This window comes from Oncorhynchus masou, chromosome 13 (genome assembly GCF_036934945.1).
Source record: "Oncorhynchus masou masou isolate Uvic2021 chromosome 13, UVic_Omas_1.1, whole genome shotgun sequence".
NCBI classification, from domain to species: domain Eukaryota; kingdom Metazoa; phylum Chordata; class Actinopteri; order Salmoniformes; family Salmonidae; genus Oncorhynchus; species Oncorhynchus masou.
This window is the reverse complement of record NC_088224.1, coordinates 31,657,665-31,678,778: the sequence shown is the minus strand read 5'-3', so window position 1 is coordinate 31,678,778 and position 21,114 is coordinate 31,657,665. Positions and strand designations below refer to the sequence as shown.

General features: G+C 45.3%; 1 protein-coding gene across 1 annotated transcript in view; it reads left to right on the top strand.

The window, feature by feature from the left end:
* The window catches only part of LOC135552090 (partitioning defective 6 homolog gamma-like), a 46,735-nt gene extending 25,747 nt beyond the window's left edge, over positions 1-20,988 (top strand). The window contains exon 3 of the mRNA XM_064983487.1: positions 18,025-20,988. Within this exon, the coding sequence (XP_064839559.1) occupies positions 18,025-19,067 (1,043 nt within the window). The 3' untranslated portion in view covers positions 19,068-20,988. The remainder of the gene's footprint in view (positions 1-18,024) is intronic.
* The last annotated feature ends 126 nt before the right edge of the window (positions 20,989-21,114 follow it).

Sequence of the window (21,114 nt, the reverse complement as noted above, 5' to 3'; positions counted from 1 at the left end):
TGTATGTTTCTGTGATCACACCACGTCTCGTTAGCCATAAGGCATACGCCCCCGCCCCTCTTCTTACCAGAAAGATGTTTGTTTCTGTCGGCGCGATGCGCGGAGAAACCAGCTGGCTGCACCGACTCCGATAGCGTCTCTCTAGTGAGCCATGTTGGTACGCACAGTAGCTTTTACATCGGTTTTTAACGCCAGTGTTAAACTAGACATCTGGCTGATACCGATGTTGGCATTTTTAGCTTTAAGTTTTATTATTATTTTAGATGTATTTATTTATTAAAAATTATATATATTAAAAAGAAAAATGTATATTTTTATTTTAAAAATAATATGGTGCATCCCTACAGTTAATGCATTTCCGATTCCTGAATGCTCTGCAGGGATAAAAGCCTGGTTCTGTTTGGGATAGAGTGGTTCTGAAATGGGTCCATATGTATGAGCTGGTCCACATGTTGCTCTGGACAAACAGACAGGCTCTTGAAAGGGGAGGAAGGAACCAGCTGTCAGTAGCCCCTCCACCCCTGTGCCCCTCCCCCACTCCCCAGCGTTAGGTTTCTTTCCTCTCACTTTGGTGAAAGTGCTGAAGCTGACAGTATGACCGTTCAGAGAAAGTCTGAAAGAGGGTGAGCCGAAAGGGAGAGAATGGCCTCTGCAGGTTTAGGCTAGTCCCGTCTGCTGTGGTTCTGTTACTCTGCTGTCAGACATCAGACAGCCCTGTCTGGGTCATTGGTAATCCCAGTCATATCCAGAGGGGAGACAGTCTGAGCATCACAGCACCATACTGGACAAATAACTCCCAGAGATGGGGGACACTGGCTGGCTGCAGATGAACAGACCAACATGCTGTTCCTATTTGTTTCATAGCAGGTCTGTATTTGGCTTACCTCTACAGTATATTTGGTTATCCTGCCTGCTTCTGGTAGTAGGCTGTCCTTTGTGAGTTCCTGGACCATGTCAAGTGTATCTACTCTAAGGTGGTATGGTGGCATGGCCAGAGCAGTTACAAGTGGTTAGTGTGTGTGGAAGGGGGTCGTTTTTCTCCTGTGCTCCTCACAGAGAGAGAGAGCAGTAGTTGGAGTGTGATGGCACTGTAGCTACGTGCTAGGAGCAGCATGGAGGGGTAGCACCATGCCTGATTGGGACATGCCCTCTCTGTCCGCCGGCTCTGTTGTAGCAGGACCATTATCGCCAGTTTCGATGGGCCCTAAGTCAACCACCTTGTTAGTGTCCCGGTCGTGCCACACCTCCCCCTCCTTCACCCCTGCTCTTCCCATCAACAGGGGCCAAATAGGCAAGTTTTTTTCCCCATGGCTTTACTCTGATTTCCCCTGTTTGTGTCTTGGTGTTTGTTGTTGTTTTGTAGTTTAATGGTTGTTTGTGGAGTAGGTCATTATACGTTCATGGCAACAACACAGCAGCTGCTTGTTGTTTAGGAGTTTCACGGGAGCAGGGATGGTTGGGATGAGAGCAGACGTGTGGAGGATTGGTGGGAAGAATCTGCACTCCTTCCTTTATTAATCTCCCCCCTCCTTGGATTCCTCCTTCCTGGTCGCCTCTCTCCTCTCTCTGCTCCTGAGATCACACACACTCCTTCCCATCCTCTCTCTCTGATCCATACACTAGAGTGGAGGGAGGAGGGTGTTCACTTTAATTAAACTCTAAACGTCTCTTGTATTTGGCAAACTTGGAGATGTTTTTTTTTCTCTCTCCCTGCTTTGTTTTGTTTAACGACCTGCTTTGAAAAGGCCTCGCCGTGTCAGGCCTCGCCGTGTCAGGCCTCGCCGTGTCAGGCCTCGCCGTGTCAGGCCTCGCCGTGTCAGGCCTCGCCGTGTCAGGCCTCGCCGTGTCAGCTCCCACAACCTATGTTTCCAGACACACTGCCATGATTCCTGTGTGAGTTTCTCTCCCACATAATCTGAGACTGTTTCTGTACCAATACATGTTAGTTTATACGACCTGTTGTGATTAATATGGCTGCAGTTCTCCGGAGACTAACAGTTTAACAACCACCACCAAACCCTTTCTGTCAGCTCTGTAAATACAACGGTGTACCTATTCCTTCCAACCCTGCAGCAGCTTCAACCATGAGTGTATGTTTTTAGACCGGGTAAAGGAGGGGAGGTTAAGCCTTGAGCGAGGCTATCATTGTTTATAGCCCCAGCCAGGCTGTGTTTAGTGGATTCTGGACCCGACCCAGTCACATGTGGTTTAAGAGAGAACTATCCCTGTGCTGGGCGAACCCTGGAAGAGGTTCATTGTGGGTGCTGGTTGGGGAGGGAAGCATTTAGTGTACTTTGTCTGCGGGCTGTTTGAGCAGAGGAGAGGTTAGGATGGGAGCAGGCAGTGTATCTATGCAAACCAGAGACCAGCTCCCTCTAGTTCCTCTAATTACTGATCTACTGTAGGACGTGGCCGTGTGTGTGTGTGTGTGTGTGTGTGTGTGTGTGTGTGTGTGTGTGTGTGTGTGTGTGTGTGTGTGTGTGTGTGTGTGTGTGTGTGTGCGTGCTTGCGTGGAGATTATGGTGCCCTTAACCTAGTTCCTTCTCTATCTGGTTTTAAAGTCTCGCTGCATTCACTGTAAATTGGCACGGACATGCCTCGTCTCCTGTCAAGTGCTGAGCTGAGATGACGTCCTTTATTCTAGTTCTCACATTTTTTTAACCAACCCGTCTATTTCTGTTAGCTTTACTATCTCGTACATCGTGGTAAGACCATATTAACCTTAAACTTTTGGTTTCAGCATTTTTCTTGTCTTTCCCACACAAAAAAATGGTCTCTCTCTGAATCATTCTGGAATGCTGTAAACATTAATATCTCTGTCCCTGTAGAATCCTGTGGTGTTGATGACCGGGCAACAGAGAGATGAGTTCAGTAGCAGTATATAATCAGCCCCATTTCTCTCTCAGGCAGCACAGCTACATGTGCTACTGGGCCTTTAACAGTCCCAACAGCTATTGAACACATAAAAAATATTTTTAATGTAACCTTTTACTTAACTAGACAAGTCAGTTAAGAACAAATTCTTATTTACAATGACGGCCTACCGGGGAACAGTGGGTTAACTGCCTTTTTCATGGGTTTGAGCTGTGAAGAAAAAGTAGTGCGAGAGTCAACGGAGCGGTGCAGGGAGAGTTGTTGTGTTCTAAACATCGCCACTGCCTCCCGTGCCACAGTTTTTATTTCTGGAGGACATAATTACTAAGGAGGGCCTCTCCTCCTCATCTACTCACAACACCAAACACCCAGCAACACGCTGGTCTGTCTGGGAAGCAGAAGTATGGTATGGACCATGAAACACGGAATTAGAAGAACAGAACTGCTCTAGGAAGCTTAGATTTGATTATTTAGGGACGTCCACATGTATTTGTTGCAGAATTGCCCGATACCTAGCATGTAGGGATCCACATATCCCGTCACCTGAAAGCCATCTTCATCCACAAGACCAGCCACCCTGTGTACATGTTGACGACAGTCAATATCTAGTCTATGAAGCAATGGAAGAAAACAAAACATATCTGCATGGTCCCAAATTCACTTTGCTTGATCAAGCCCTGATGGTGGGGGGGGGGGGGCTCTCGCTACAGCCTCTCCTCCTCCACCCCTGCTCAGTGAACTAACATGATTAGCCCTGATGCAGCGATTCATTGGGCACAAGTCAAATATCTGTTTTTCCTAGAAAGGCTCAGTTGTGACTTACAGTCAGATGGTGTTTTCTACAGGGTGTTTTCTACAAGGTGTGATTGTTCATCTGCTTTATTCTGGATCACCTTGGCGATAGCATGTTAAATTCTGATTCTCTGTTTGTCCTTGTTTCGCTGATCTCCAAATGGTGTTATGAATAGATTAAGCATGAACAGGCTTAAACAACACTCTTCGGACTGTAGCATGGGCTTCTAGTCCACGGTTGGTGGTTGGGGGGTGCTGAATCCGCTGAAGGGGAAGTAAAGGAACAAGTAAGCTGAGTTTTTAGAATGTGTTCAAAGAAGAGGCATATATAGGTCATCGTGCTGTAAAACAATGAGACAGCCTGCTGTGCCATACCCCCCCCCCCCCCTCTTCACTCTAACCTCCCCCACCCCACAAGGACCAGGGAGGCACTTGTTCAATGTTTGATTGGCTGCAGTGGATCAGGAGAGCTGTCAATCACAAATGTATTGGCTGAGCTGGGACATGCAGGCAGGTGACAGACCTACGCATGAACTTTTGAAATAAAACAATGATGCCCAACCTCTTCAGTCATATTGCAGAAAATATATTTTAGAGGATAACAATTTCAGTTGTTTAAGCATAATCCCATCCCTTGTGTACCTAAAATAAACATCCCTGTCCTTCTCTGTGGTCCTTTGCTCACAGGAGGTCTGTGATTTAAGCCCTCTCTTATTGTCTGTGTGACTGCTCCCCAATAACTGACAGCACACAGACACACAGAGGGAGAAAGGGATAGAAGGAAGGATGGAGGAGATGGCCCCTTTACAAACATCTGGGCTTTTGGCCAATCAGGCCAGCTCAGCAGTTCAACCGTTCAGGGCAGTGGGATGGCGGGAGGAGGAGAAATGAGCTCCAACTCTTCTCAGATGACTTGCGGAGACTAGACCTGTAGACAATATGAATCGTTTAGATTTGAAGACGATAGATACTGACAGCTAGAATGGAAGCACTTCAGTTGATCATACAGAAGTTTGGCTCAGCAATCTGGGGAAGCTCTGATGCTACATTATAATACATCCATTTATTGAGTACAATTTGTGTTCCTGTCTTCTCGCTGTTGTTAGCAGTCCTGACTTTTAAAGTAGAGGCCTTCACTGGTCCAAAATCAGGTCTTAGGTATTCAGGTACAGGTGGACCTGTGATATTATCTCAGGGGGCCCATTGTAGGAAAATGGTTATATTTCACTTTTTTGCTTTGTTGGAGAAATTGAGATCTGGGCAGGGTAGGGTCTCGTTAGTGTGTGTCATCGTCTACAAACAGAGTCAGTGGAGCCTGGCAGGAGGCATGCAGGAGTGGAGAACCTGACACTTGAGAAGCACACAGGGAGCAAGTCTGGTTGTGTACAAAGGTGTGGATGGTTCAGGTGTAGCAGCAGAGCTCCAGACCAGTCCTGTTGTTGTTTCAGGTGTAGTTCTAGCCCGGGCCTGTCCCAGCATGCAGCCTGCCTAACGGTTACCCAACAACACCCAGGGACGGTGAGCCTCAACTGGGGAGGAGAGGCTGACACTGCCCCGTGTGGACAGAACCATCCTCTGTGTCTTACACAATGTAAACAGGGGAATTTCACAATGTGATACAGTATTATGGCTAAGGAACATAATGAACCATATGCTCTGCACAGTAGGACTTTACATACGCAGGATATTATCAGATTATCTTGCGTTGTTATGGAGATGTGATTTACATACAGTAAATTGAATTTCATATTCTTGTCAACCACCGAATAAGATGCATCTCTGAGGGAATCATAGTGAAAGCAGTTGAATTAAACCCTAATTAGCTTAGCTTAGTGTGTGTGTGTGTGTGTGTGTGTGTGTGTGTGTGTGTGTGTGTGTGTGTTGTCTTTCTTTAATGGTGTATGAAACATGAATCTTTGCCACCATTAGACTGCAATTACCCATCCAAATCCCTTCTTTCCCGTTCCTTCTCCCCTACCATCGTTTTAATGATGCGTACTAGTTCACTTCTCCCTGTGCCTGACATGAAAACCACAAGTCAATAGGCTGCGGTGAAGTCCCAACTCCACTTGGCCGCTGGTGTGATTCTCACTAGTACGTGAGTTTTTGTTTGCCAGTATGAGTCGTGTGTGTTTGCCAGTGTACATTGATAGAGCTGGTATGTGAATGTCAACCTGGATTGTTGTGCTTGGACAGGCTGGGTATTGGGATTAACATCGGTAACCAGGATCCTGTCCTGGTAACACTCCACGTTTTCCGAAAAAATGACATTACAAGACCCGGGAAACATTTTCCTCCTTTGTCACACTAATGCAATTCCCCAAAACACACGTGCAGTAGCAGATTAGCAAAACAATGAAAGGGCACATTATCCAAACCGGTTGTAGCATGGAAGTCGCCATAAAAGTCGCCATAAATTCAAAGTGCACGCTTAATTGACACTGCCGACTACACACGTGACCCAAATGCAGTTAATAAACACTACAAGAAACCCCTACAGTAATAGCCAATAAACTGTTTGCCTCTGATCTGTCATTGTGACTCTTCAGACAGTCACAAATGTGATCGGCCTATGCACAATACACTACCGTTAACAATTTAGAGAGACATGAAGGAAAATGCTATTGTCCTAGAGCCTAGACTGTTTTCTATCCAGTCCCAATGCCACTGAAACCCAAAATCATGACTCCTGTCTCGCATGAAAATTCCTAACTTTATTCTGTAATCCATAGGTTGCATTATCAACGCATGTCTCTCACCCATGCATGTGATCAACAAACCGTATGAGAGTAGTTATGAATATTTTTAAAACGGAGTTGGTCACCGTTAACAGCTTGCTATTTAAACGATTTCCACCCTTGGTCTCACTGTTTTATTAATGAGCTCATTCATTTGAAGGAGGTTCTCTAGCAAGTTTAGCAACTTTGGTAATTTGACAAGAGTGTGTGTGTGTGAGATTCTGTAACGCTATAGGCGTACTCTTGGTGCACCCTGAGTGCTCTCTGTGTCGAGATAACCGACTGCTGAATTAATTGAGGAACATGATAAAGCCCTGAATTTATGAAAGACCTGTTTGGCAATTCACAACAATGGCATTGTTGTTCAAAGGTAGTTACTCTCATTACTAAATATCAGTTTAATTTACGTTGAAATCTTCACATAGTGGCACAGCCAATCCTTACTTTGGGAGAACCCTAGAATTGTGACCATATTTTGGTTTTAAACCCTTTAAATTTCCCGGGACTCTCGGGATAAATATGAATTATTCCCGGTATTAAAACATGGTAGATTTTCGGACAACAATTAATCCCTACTGGGTATAGAGCACCATATGGCATGGTAGTCAGACTCTCCAGATCCTCTCTGACGAGGGGGAGAAGTGGGGTCACAGGAGATGTTGGATGGGGATAGAGAGAGATGGGGGGTGTCTGTCGGTGGGGGTACAGTCCTTTATCCTAACTTCTCTCAGGACCTGTTAGTTGTTACCCAGAACCTGGGGAGATTAGAGAGAGGGGGTTTTGAGGAGGTTAGGTTTAGGAGGTCTGGCTCTGCTCACTGACAGAGACTGCCAGGCTGGTGAGGGGGTGGAGAGAGGTCAGGCTAGGCCAGACCAGACCAGGCCAGGGAGAGGCTGTATCTAGTGTCGAGGCCGGGATGGGATCATCGGTACACCCTCATTGACCCCCACACTGAGTTTATCAGTGGGCCCTCTTCCTTCCCCTCCCATGCTGCCCAGGTAGATGTCTCACTGGGACAGTGGTGGAAAGACTTCTCTTTGGAGTTTAGGAAACTCCATTATTGGGCACTTTAATCAAATGGCACGCCCTCTCACCCCCTCCCCTGAACTAATAAACCATTCTGATATCATTACTGGAACATCCAATGATGCCCTTGATTTACAGTCTAAATGAGGTTGTCTATGACTAATACAGCTCTGTGAGTCTCCTTTATTAGGTTACTCCTCTTCAGCCTGGATCAGTGTAAATGACTTCTAATGTATCCACTAAGGACACATACATGTTCTCTCGTAATGAACAGTGTGAACCAGATTGAATAGGAATCTAATCTTTCAATCCGGAGCAGGTAAAACATTATTAAAGGACTAAAGAGTCTGAAGCTCTCGCTAATGTAGCTGTCCTCTGTCGGCGTGCTTTGTCTGACTCCTACTCTGTAGTGCTGTCTCTGTCTGTCCCTCCCTACTCTATAGCGCTGTCTCTCTTCCTAAAGCTTAAAGCTCTATTGTAGCAGGCTAGAAACGGCAGCAGTCTCCTGCTGTTGTGGTTCAAATAACATCTGTCCCCAATGCACCATCTCTCCCCTCACTCTCACGCTCTAGTGGACTAAGATGGCCATGAGCTCTAAATATGTTATTTTTTTATAAAGAATATTTTTGGACATCCTTTGTGGAAGCTTTTAGAAATCCCTTTTTTCCCCATTTTTGGAAAGTAGGAGGCCGTTGGACTCGCTCCCTTAGATGAACTCCCTCCCTGGCGAGGTCCAGACTCCGATGTCTATTAGGAGAGATGTATTCCTTCGTGTTCTCTGTCTCTCCTTCCAGTCTATCTCTTGTTTGTAAACAGACGGGTGGCCCTGACTCCCAGCATGCCACTGTGATTTAAGTCACCCTGCTCCGATACGCTGCCAAAATCTGTCCCACAACCTCCTCTGTTTCTAAATTCTGCTGTGCTTGGCTGCTACTTTAAATGTGAAGTGGACAAAATTGCAATGCTATTAGCCTGTATTCACTGATCATCTGAGATCTAGGATGAGTCGTCGTCCACCACCCCCCCCTTATTCATTTTGATTTAAATGGCAAACTCCGATGTCAAATATGGGTCCTGAACTCCCAATTTACTGCTAAAAGCCTGGAAGGCTTGTGGAACTTATGGACAGCGGTAAGACAACGCTCAACATTAACCGCCAACACGTGTTCTGACTTCTCTGGGTGGAGACCATTTATCATTTAACCCCCCCCCCCCAACCACTAGACATGTCGGCAACCATGACCTGTGTTAAAAAATGTGATGCGTCTGAAAAAGAGGAGGAGAGAAGGCTAATCCTCCATCGTAGTGCTGCCGTTCCTGTTCTCCACCCTGATCTCTTCAGCAGCAGCCCCCTAACTGGTCCCAGATGTCTGGTGGTAACAGGCAGGGGGGAGAGGAGGAAGGGGGAGGGCCGTGCTGCTGACTGTGCACTCTCAGGGAGCACGAGCACCTCCCTCGCCCGTCTGTCTCTTGAGAGTATTTGAGTAAAGTCAAATCTCCAGAGGCTTTCCCCTGTCTTCCCATGTCTTCTCCTATCGTCCCCTATCGTCCCCTGTCTTCCCCTGTCTTCCCCTGTCTTCCCCTGTCTTCCCCTGTCTTCCCCTGTCTCCAGCCTCTAGCTCTGCTCCCAGTTCTGGAGGAGCAGTGGTTGGAAGGGGTCAGTCTAACAGGTCTCGCTCGGGTTCTTTGAACTTCGTGTGTGACGAGCGAGACGACAGGATATTTCTGTTGTTATGGTAGAGCTGGAACTTAAATAACGTCCTCCCTCACCGGCCACTCTAGCTGTCATCTACATCTATGTTCTTAGGCCCCTAAACATTCCCCCCTGACCCTGCTACCGTGGCAAACATGTTTGCTTATTTTAAATTCTAGGCGATTCCCTTTTTCCATGTTAGTGTTAAAGGAATGCCTTGGCAGCAGTCTTCCTGCTGCAACTCAGACCTCCCTGATGCTGGACGGACAGACGGGATCACACAGGTTTTAGGACCTCTCACTGACCCTTTCCCTGCAGGTGATGCAACACCTCTGGTGGCTGGTGTGGAGATGAGTGGATGGGGAATTTCTCGAGTAATCTCTGGCCAGGCTAGCCACGGCAGCCAGTGACATAATGGGAAAGGCAGCTGTGTCCCGTGCCCTGCATACCCTCTATACACCTCTCTGTGGTGGTTATGGTCTTTACCTCATGTCAAACTCATTCCACGTCGGGTTTTCGCTCCTCCCTTGCACTTGATTGATTGAATTAAGGTCACTGAAGAACTCTCCTCACCTGGTTGTCTAGGTCCATGGAATGAGTCTATGCTGGCAGTAAGAGCAGTTAGTCACTGTTTAGTCTGTGGGTAGTCACTTTGTTCCTGTGGTGGTGGAGGAACTACCCTTTTGTTGTGTGAGTGGTGTTTGCGTAAGTCAGAGTAGTTTGTTGGCCCAGAGTATTGGTTACCCATGCTGTTTTTAAAGGAGGCTCTTGATCTTTGAGGTCATGTGTTCTTCAGTGAGCTGGCTGTTCCGGCCTAGCAGGGGTCTGTAGCAGGGTCACGTCTAAATACTAACATCTCTTCCAGTGGTCACTCCCAGTGGCTAGCCCAAGCCTGGCCTGGGGGGAGGATGTTCTCATTGACCTCTAACCTCCAATCTCTCACACCAGCCTGGCAGAAACCTGCTGGTTTGTTCCTCTCTGGCTACTGCTCGCTAACCAACATGGTTCTGAGGAGTCTGTTTAGTAATGTACTCAAACTGAAGGAACATTCAGGGTCTAGTTCCCGTAGGCGACACCTGGTGAGCAGAGGGGATCCTAGATGCCTACAGTATACCTGGTGAACAGAGAGGTACTGAGTTCCCAAAAATCTCTGCATCATAACTGTTGCGTAACGGAGGTGCCACGTGTTGTCGTCCATCACAAACACCAACTAAGACCCTGAATGTTCCCTCAGATCGTTAGGCTCATGTCAGATTGATTACTAAACAGATTATGCAACGGAACAAGTCAACATGTGAGCCTGTTGCTTATTAATGTTCTGTAAAGCTAGTGTTTGGTGTCTTAACGTTTTGTAAGGTCAGGCTTCCGATTGGTTTGTCACAGAGGTGTAGAATGTTACCATTATTTACCAGTCTTTGTTATGCAGAGTTCATTTTTTACATAATTTTTTTTACCTTTATTTAACTAGGCAAGTCAATTAAGAACAAATTCTTATTTACAATGACTGCCTAGGAATAGTGGGTTAACTGCGTTGTTCAGGGGCAGAATGACAGATTTTTACCTTGTCAGCTCGGGGTTTCGATCGAGCAACCTTTCGGTTACTGGCCCAATGCTCTAACCGCTAGGCTACCTGCCGCAACATTATACAGAGCCGACACATTAGTCTAGATTAATCTATGTTAGTTTTCCCATCAACGTGAACTTATTATCACGACAACACTACATCACAACAATATGCACTGTTCTTAGATTTGAACTGAACAAATGGGCTCAGAAATAGTGGCTCAAAATATAACATTTTATTTTCTACTTTGTGTTTATCGTTGTACTCTGTGCTGGCCAGTAGGCTACATTCTGGCCAACACATTCCACTTGCTGGCGAATACATACATTCAGCACTAAACGTACAACAAGGTGTTTGAGAACAAACCACATGGGGAGGCCTAATGACTGATCATAAAACCCTTTATTGGACTTGAAAAGAGGCTCTTTTTCACAGGTCCAGTTAACAAGGAGGAGAGGAGAGTACTATGTAGGGAATAGGATGCCATTTCAGACCTAGCCCAGCCTAAAGGGGATGCAGCATGAGGACTAGGCAAGGCTAGAGTAGCCACAGCTACAGAAACTGAGTTAAGTTAAACCTGTCCAGAGATATCTCCATATCCATCAAGCGCCACATTCCTGACTGGTGAAACCCTACAGAGCCAGCCTGGCAGTCTGACCGGATTGTGGGTGGGAGGCCCTCTCGGCCCTCTTACAAACAGAGGAATTTAGGCACTTCACCTTTAACCCCTAAACCCTGACCCATACTGGGATGGGAGAGCCAGGTCAGGTGACTGGCAGCATCACATGGCTTGGTTGAGGCTGTTTATTGTTGTTGTACCTTATACCTTAAATGCCACCCTATTCCCTAAATGGTACAGTACTTTTGACCAGAGCCTATGGGGATGCCATTTCGGGTGCCACCTAATTAGTTTTCAGATTAGTTCTCTTGGGGAAGATGTTAAAGTTTATTTGGTTCCTGTCAGTGTTTTCAGTTCTATGCCAAACTATTTAGCTGTATTCCCTCTACATTAGTACCTTTATTACATGTCTTGTTTTGTGCTGTGTCAATCAACATCAGGCTGAAGGTATTGACTCGAAGCATTAAGACTTTTTCTAAATTCCATTTCCCCCCGATGCTCTAGAAGCCACATAATCATCATGCTCTGATGATCATTCTCTTTTATCCAACAAGGCTGCAGCTCTTACATTACTGGGCTAATTGTTCTTCCATCTTACCATCCAATTATTTGTGTTTGTATAAATTGTCTTTCCATTCTAGTCAGCAGTCTGTTCATGTGGCCTGGATCTTGGTGAGATGCCACCCTTTTCTCTCTTTCTCTTTCTCTTTCTCTTTCTCTTTCTCTCTCTCTCTCTCTCTCTCTCTCTCTCTCTCTCTCTCTCTCTCTCTCTCTCTCTCTCTCTCTCTCTCTCTCTCTCTCTCTCTCTCTCTCTCTCGTGTGTGTTTCTCTCTCGTGTGTGTTTCTCAGATAGTTCAGAGACTCTTTCTTGACCCTCAACTTTGTTAGTTTGGAAAGGACTTTGGGATTCAGTGGGGGGAATATGTTGTTCAGTTTCATCAGTGCCTGGGGTTTTGGGACAAGGTGTGCCTGGGGTTTTGGGACTAAAGGCGGGACAGTGGAGGGAAGTGTTGGTGCACCAGTCCACCTCGATAATGAGATGGAGCAGTACAGCCTCAATGTGTTTCCCATCAGCAGACTTGCACTTGTGGCATAAATTCCTCCCCATAATAAAAGCCTGTCTGGCTTCAATCTAAATAATTATACTTCCTGCTGCCTCGACCCGACAACTAAGAATAATTTCTGCACCCTACTTTGATGATATTCAGAAGCTTTGGGAAGCTTTCTTAAAAACAAGAGTTGAAAGCAGCAGGGCAGGGCAGGAGCTGGAGCCGGCAGGGCAGGAGCTGGAGCCGGCAGGGCAGGAGCTGGAGCCGGCAGGGCAGGAGCTGGAGCCGGCAGGGCAGGAGCTGGACCCGGCAGGGTGGCTTCTATATGAAAATCCACAGTAGAGCTGGTCAGTCTGGGTTCTGTGGCTTGTGGTTCTGTACCTTCTGTGGCTAGAGTTGCACATTTTGGGGAATATTCAGAGGTGGAAACTTTCTGTGAGATTGAATAGGAATATATGGGTATTAACGGAAATATCTGAAAATTCATATATCATTTAAATATAGATGTTTTTTGCTTTGGATATATTTACCATATCATATAGAGACAAACATAAACCTTTTACCTAATCATAAGTAGACATAATTGAAAATGATTAAATCCTCCCAATAGAAATTTTAAAAAGCAATTTAGTTACGAATTGAACTTTAATTAAAGGAGTTGATTCTTCACATGGGATGATTTCACTGAATAACGAAAGGGAATATTGAATGACCCCCAATGATCCATTGCATCTCCCAAAAACATTTTCAACATACATCTGTAAAATTATTGAACTAAAGCTTTGGTTGTCCTCCTCTCAGGCTTCCATGTCTTCTCACTAGACCTCCTCAATGTCCACCTCTTGAACATCAGACTCTGAGGCCTCATCTTCCCTGTCACTTTCCAACCTTGTTGAGGATGGCTTGTTGTCAGGCTCAACAAGCCTCACATTTGCACGGATGGCCACCAATTTTTCAACTCTTGTATTGGTCAGTTTTGGTGTGTGTGTTCCCAAACAAGGACCAGTTGCGCTCTGAGGCAGCTGATGTTTGTGGGATTTGGAGGATTATGGAGGAAACGGGAAAGAGCCTCAGATCCACAAAGTCCCACCAGGTGGCTGATGAGATATGTTGGCACGAGTGCCATATTGAATCTCCATCCCAAAGCCCTTGCTTGGAAGTGTAGTTTGCCAGACTGCCAAGAACCTTGCCCTTATCCAAGCCAAGGTGGCGAGACAAGGTAGTGATGACAACATAGGCCTTGTTGATCTCTGCACCAGACAGGATGCTCTTGCCAGCATACTTGGGGTCCAACATCTACGCTGCGGCGTGTATGGGCTTCAGGCAGAAATCTTCACACTTTTTGATGCATTTCAGAACTGCAGTTTCCTCTGCTTGGAGCAACAGTGAAGTGGGCGGGGCTGTACAGATTTCTTCTCTTACATCTGCAAGCAGAGTCTGAACATCAGACAGGATGGCATTGTCTCTCTCAATCCGTGCAATGGCTATTGCTATAGGTTTCAGGAGTTTCAGGCTGCTTATCACTCTCTCCCAAAATACATAATCCAAGAGGATCCTCTTGATGGGGCTGCCCATGTCGGCAGACTGTGATGTGGCCATTTCTTGGAGAGACTCCTTCCCCTCCAAGAGACTGTCAAACATGATGACAACACCACCCCAACGGGTGCTGATGGGCAGCTTCAATTTGGTGCTCTTATTCTTCTCACTTTGCTTGGTGAGGTAGATTGCTGCTATAACTTGATGACCCTTCACATACCTAACCATTTCCTTGGCTCTCTTGTAGAGCGTATGCATTGTTTTCAGTGCCATGATGTCCTTGAGGAGCAGATTCAATGCATGAACAGCACAGCCAATGGGTGTGATGTGAGGGTAGGACTCCTCCACTTTAGACCAAGCAGCCTTCATGTTTGCAGCATTGTCTGTCCCCAGTGCAAATACCTTCTGTGGTCCAAGGTCATTGACGACTGCTTTCAGCTCATCTGCAATGTAGAGACCAGTGTGTCTGTTGTCCCTTGTGTCTGTGCTCTTGTAGAATATGGATTGAGGGGTGGAGATGTAGTTAATTATTCCTTGTTCACAAACATTTGACCACCCATCAGAGATGATTGCAATACAGTCTGCTTTCTCTATGATTTGCTTGACCTTCAACTCTGCATCCAGCAAATGAGTAGATAAATCATGTCTGGTTGGAGGGTGTATGCTGGGTGAAGAACATTCAGAAATCTCTTCCAATACACATTGCCTGTGAGCATCTGAGGTGAATGAGCTGCATACACAGCTCGAGCAAGACATTCATCAGCATTTCTCTGACTACGTTCCTCCAGTGAGTCAAAAAGAGCTTCTGATTCCAGGAGGACCACGAGCTGTTGCTATCGATAAAGTGTCTGATTCATCATTTTCACGTCGACTAGAAGTAGTGGGACTTTAGTCAGAGGTTGCTTGTTGTAAGTGCTGAGGGAACTTTATGCCCTTGGCCAGATGATTCTGCATCTTTGTTGCATTCTTCACATATGATTTGGCACAGTATGTGCAAATGTACACAGCTTTTCCTTCTACATTAGCTGCAGTGAAATGTCTCCCCACATCAGATAGTACCCGTGGCATTTTCCTGTAAAGATTAGACAAAAATGTGTAAAAAATATATATAACATTCCATGTACAAATAAATAGTTAAGCAAATTTGATTAAACTCCTTTTTAAGATAAATGTTTTATTTTTTCCCCCATTTTATTTCACCATTCATTCATATATATATATATATACGGGTGAATTAACCCTCCTCAGTTAGCAGGCTCAAGCAAGCTAAAACCCACATGGTAACAAAAACTAACTTGCAGAAGTTGCTAACAAGTTAGAAATTATTTAAACACACTTTGCTGTAGGCTACTATTTACTAGTTAACAAAAAAATGTATGTCATATAAAATATATTCATCCCACCCAGTATTGTAATCAAAACTTACCAGAAAGCATGTTGTCCTTGACTCAGACAATGTAGCAGTGTGGGCTCATTAGTGTGCAAGATCTTGAGAATCAGCTGTACATGTGTTGGAAGAATGCACTGTGCAGGGTTGCAATTCCATTGAATTGGGGATGGTTTAACCAAAATATGACGCAATACCTAGAATTGCCTTCTATGTATCCCACAAAAAAGGTTCACTGTTAGCTTAACTTTTTTTTTATGAATTTTAAGCAAAATTCCTCAAATACACAGACTTAACTTCCCATGGAAAATTCCTGGGAAATTTCTGGAAATTTACCGGAAAGTTTCCGACCCTTTGCAAACCTAGCTGTGGCCATCTGTATATGTAGCAAGGAGTGCAGCAGTTTGCTTTCAGAACAGCGTAATTAAAACTGTGTGTTGTGTCCTGTCATTAGATTCCGTCATTAGTGGGGAGGAGAGGCAGAAAGTCATTAGTTGGCCTGGGAGGTTGGGTCAGTACAGTGGTGCACAAAATACTCCCACTGAAACTATTAGCACAGAGAATTGGCTCCTCCAAAAATAGTTTAGCATAGGTACGAACATACTTTTCCAGCAGAGGGAACACATCTATACCACGTGACCATATGGTTATCCCACTTGCATATGCTATAACGTCAAACACATACACCCAGGCAAGTGTCCACCCCAGGAGGGACTATGACTCGTTGCCCATTGCCATGGAAGTGGTGGATGCCCCCCCCCCCCCCTCATAGGACCTCTAGTTCCTGTTCCTGCAGCACTGTGCTTCACACTGTCCGGACAAACTTCCTCCTTGGATCTGGATCAACACAGCTAGCTGTACAGACATGTCCTGAGAGGAAGATCACAGGATGAGTTTATTATGCCTGAGCAGTCCTCTCACTATCATACTGTATCTCTGTTTCTGGCATTCTCTGTCTCTCTTTATTTCTCTTCCTGTCATTGTCAAGCTGGATAGATAGTAGCTACCGAATGTCATTTTCAGTGAGTGTTTACATTTTACAAGCGGAAGTGAATGAGAGAAATTGTGCAAATGAACAAAGTTGTGATGAATGCTTTTCTGAAGGAAGAGCATTATGTGTACAAGGAACAGAGGGGAGAAGAAAGGAGGGGGGAAAATGCTAGTAGGAAGCACAGGGGAAAAAATGGCATCTGTACAGAACTGATCCAGAGCTTTTTGACTTCTCAAACACGGCAGAAAGACGTAAGATATTTGATGGCAAAAATGTAGTAGTGAATTGCATACAGGTGTAACTTCATCACCTCATGTGTGCTGCACAACAGAGACTTACCGATAGATATACAATGCTTTGGACTCACCAGCTCCCGCTTTCTCATGTTATGCTATTTACAAACAAACACGTGACTGGCTCAACTGTTCATAATGTGAGGGGTGGAATGAAAAGGGCAATCTGCTTTGTCTCTGAACGTATTGCACAAGTTGACTGTAGGTATTAACTTAAAATGTTGTTCAATATATTTGAATATTTATAGCAACTTCAAAGAAGTAGTTTCGACGGTATTGAAAAACCATCCTGTTTTTTTTTCCAAATACCCCAGTATATCGTATACCGCCTAAGCCTAGACATATTGGGTTGGTTGAAATGTTTTTATATATTTTTGGAACTGTGAAAATAGTTTTGCGTGAACACACTCCGTTGCCCTTGCTTGCAGACAGCGAGTCGTGTACAACTGAAGATCCGAATGATCGGTATTCCAACTGTAATCCCATCCTGGTGTTTGCTTACAACTGTTCTTCCTGTGGCTCTGTTCCACCCCACTGACTGCAGAGCTACACCAGACCAGCACAGCACTCGTCAGGCTTTCTCTACGGCCCAGAGTGCAACAGGGTCTGCCACAAGTTCAGCCCAGTTGAAGCTTTGTTCTGAAGTGGAGTGAAAGGATTTCACAGTAAACAAGCTGCGGAGTTTTAATGATAAACTTCCCTTTGTCCTCAACTCCTTGTGTGGGTGTTTCTTTAGAGTGGGACTGGTAAACAGTCAGTACGCTGTGACTCTGGTCCCATTTTGGCCATGGTTTGGCTTGGCAGGCAGGCAGGGCCTCCCCAACAGCAGCTGTCTAAGCAGTACCAGTAAAGCGGTACAGCTCTGTCAGCACAGACAGGAACGCCCCCCACACACACACCCCCACGCTGTCAGCTCTGCTCTGCCCTCTCAGCGTTTTATTAATGACTTTAGGACTGCAATCTGGAATGTATTGGCAGCTTCACTATTCTGTTGTGTTGATGTCCCAAGTCTGGAATAAAGTTAATCTGTGTTCATGTTGTCATCTTGCAGTTTTATGTGTGTTTTGGTCATTTGTCCATTTTTAAAAACATGAAGGGTTGATGCTCGCTTTACCCAGGGGTAGAGTTCGAGGAGTTTGGACTAAGACCTGTTGACGTGTATGGTAATGAGCACTGCGTACATTTCTTGCTACAAATAAAACCTTTATGTATTGTGTTCTTTCAAAGGAAACATCTGCTCACCATTTGAGGCTCATATGCTTCAAGTGAAGTTTTCCTGAGAGCTAAGCTGTTCTAAGTAGAACTGTTCTGTGTTTCAGACGTAGTTCTGAACAGTTGTTTTCTCCTGTCTTCCAGAGGCCTGAAGGGGTTCTATATTTTCTGCGTTTCAGTTCTTAGCAGTTCTGTTCTGGGTTTCAGAGAAAAGGCTCTAACCAGTTCTATTTCTCCTGTTGTGTTTCAGAGGAGGTCGACTACAGCAGCTATGGGACTCACTCTCTGACCCGAAAGAAAAAGGCTGTGGTGGCGCTGCGGAACGACGTCAACAGGAAGCGACCTCACATCCGTATCGGCATGCCGCAGGACTTCCGGCCAGTCTCCTCCATCATCGATGTGGACATCTTGCCAGAGTCCCACCGCCGCGTTCGTCTCTACCGCCATGGTTCTGACAAACCCCTGGGGTTCTACATCCGGGATGGGACAAGCGTACGGGTGACGCCCCATGGCCTGGAGAAGGTGCCTGGGATTTTTATCTCCCGCATGGTGCCTGGGGGCCTGGCTGAGAGCACGGGCCTGCTGGCCGTCAATGACGAGGTCCTGGAGGTCAACGGCATTGAGGTGACTGGGAAGACGCTAGACCAGGTAACGGACATGATGATCGCCAACAGTCACAACCTGATTGTCACAGTAAAGCCGGTGAACCAGCGGAACAATGTGGTGCGAGCCAGCCGGATATCCGGCAGCTCCGGTCAGTCGTCAGACAGCAGCGGTTCCACCGGCTACCCCAGCCTGTCCACCGCAGCAATTGCGCCCGGTGCCCATGGCTACCCCGACGAGCTGGAAAGTGATGAGGAGTCAGACATCGTTATCGAGAGCACCCTCAAGCGGCCATCGAGGCGCTCCAGCGCATCAATGGTGTCCGTGGCTTCAAGAACGTCACGCTCCCATACCCAAGCCCCTCCCCAGGCCCCCGTGGAACCCACCAACCCCCCGATCCGACCCCTCTCTGTGGTTTCCACCACCTCCTCCCACTCCCAGCCCAGCCTCAATGGCCTTTCTCACCACGGCAGCCTCAGCTACATGCTGCACAGGGAGCTGAACCTCCAGCAGCCCCAGTTACAGAACCCGCAGCATCACCAAACCCAGCACCACAGCAGCAACCCAGCCCTCCGGGAGAGCAACAGCAGCCTGCACAAAATCCTCAGCACCATGAGGACGGACCCTCGACACAGCCTGGCTCTGCCCCGGGGAGGGGTGGAAGAGGATGGCACCGTCATCACCCTATAATACACACACCTACACTAATAATACACACACACATTGGACGTGAGCTGGAGCATCCCCTACCCGGTATACCCACCATGAGAATGAACGTTGTTCCTCAAACCTCCTACTAATTTTGTTACATTTTTTATAAAACAAATAAGGACAGTTTATTCTGTATTGTTTGAGTTTGAAGGTTTTCAATGTCTTGTAAATGAGCATTTTAGGCCACTAATGTGTAGGCCTGATGGGGTTCACCTGCTATCCTTTAGTGGCCACTTTTAATCTGAACCTCTATCTCCTTTTTGGGACCAACTTTGAGCTTTTGTTTTTAAGAACAATTCTATCTTTCTGTACAATGCTACCTGTCTACTGATTCTCTATATCTGTATTTTACCTGTGTATTCACAGGTGATTTATCTTCTCCAATCAATTATTCTAAGCTTTAATAAGGAGAAGTGTTGGATCATCACATGTACTAAAACTCTTACTTCCCTTACCAGCAGTCATTTATACCTGGTACATTTTGAACTGTTATCAAGCAATACTTCCTACACTGAACATAGTCTATATCCTGTTTCGTCTTCTCCACTGGTTGGCTGTTTTTGGAGCTCCAGGAAAGCAACATGCTCTCTGGGGAAAAAAGCCACTATCTGACTATCACCCCTCTCACTTCACCGCTAATGATTCCTTATCTTTACTGTTTACTCACCTGCTTGGCTGTGAACCCTGTTAGTTACAGCAGGCAGGGGGATGTGAACGCTGTTACTGCAGGCAGGACTGCTAAGAGGTGAAGGTGATAACACCTGAATCTGCATCTGCTTAACCTCACTCATTCACTTTCCTACACTGTGTTGGGCACACGCATTGAGACCCATGTATGGATCCAGTGGTACTTTGGTTAACAAAGGTCATCTATCCATCCATCCATGATATGGTTAACTTTCATAGAGTACATGGGTTCTGTGGGACACTAAGCCTTCATCCATTGGTGGTTTGATTTTTGTATGGGATTCTTCTCACCATTATTCACATTAGTTCAAGGCTTTTAAGCTGTCAAGGTTTGCAAAGTATTTTTTTAACAGTCTTATTGTTGTTTCAACTCTTCAAATCTCCAGGATTAACATTGGATTATCACCCTATTTTGGTTCACAAATATGTCATTTGTGTTGCTCTTTCCTTTTCCTCTCCCCATAGGCTGCTTTGGTTACCTTGACACTGTTCTTATGACCATAGTGCGGTTATTCCATGCATATCTTTACTATGCACAGTCAGTTCAACCCTGTTGAGTAGTGCTATAATGTGTTGGTCACTTCCCCCTTCTGGTAGTACCCTGTACCATCGACTGTGTGAGCCAACATATTCACGCCTAGGAAATATTACAGGTTTTATATTTATTACAGAAACATCTAGATTTTTCTGGAATAATGTCTATTGTTTTAATGTACATATGGATTTTATAATAGATTTTTACAAGGGAAAAACAATGACATGAACAAATAATTCCATGAGGTGTTTATGGTACGAGGATGATTATAATGGGGAATATTTCAGCATATCATGTAAACTGGACTGTTTTTATTCTATGGGATGATGATGCTGTACAGACATTGCTATACATTCTCCACACTTATTGGAGAAAAGGTTTGTAAAACACTTTGTGCCTTTTAATTCATTTTAGTCCAGATATGTACTGAGCACTCAAATGTAAACAACAATTGAATGGATATTAGGGCTTGATCTGTAATTGCTCAATCAATATTTAGTAGGCCTAGTTGCTCTTTCAACATAGTAAACCGTAAGTATCACTTCAACTAATTTCCACAGTTGAAATTCAAACCCTTAATGCAATTAATTTGAATTGTATTGTGAATATTGTGTTTATATTTTCTTACTGTTTTGTACGTTTTGGGAGATACATTTTGAAATAAAGGTTTAAAATGCACTTGCTGTCCAGTTTTTCATTCCCATTTTCTACTGTGGAAATTTCTAATGTCGATTGAGTCATCAGATTTCAGTATTCAACTTCAGAGGAAATTAGTGAGAAATAGCCCTGATTTAACATTGCGCC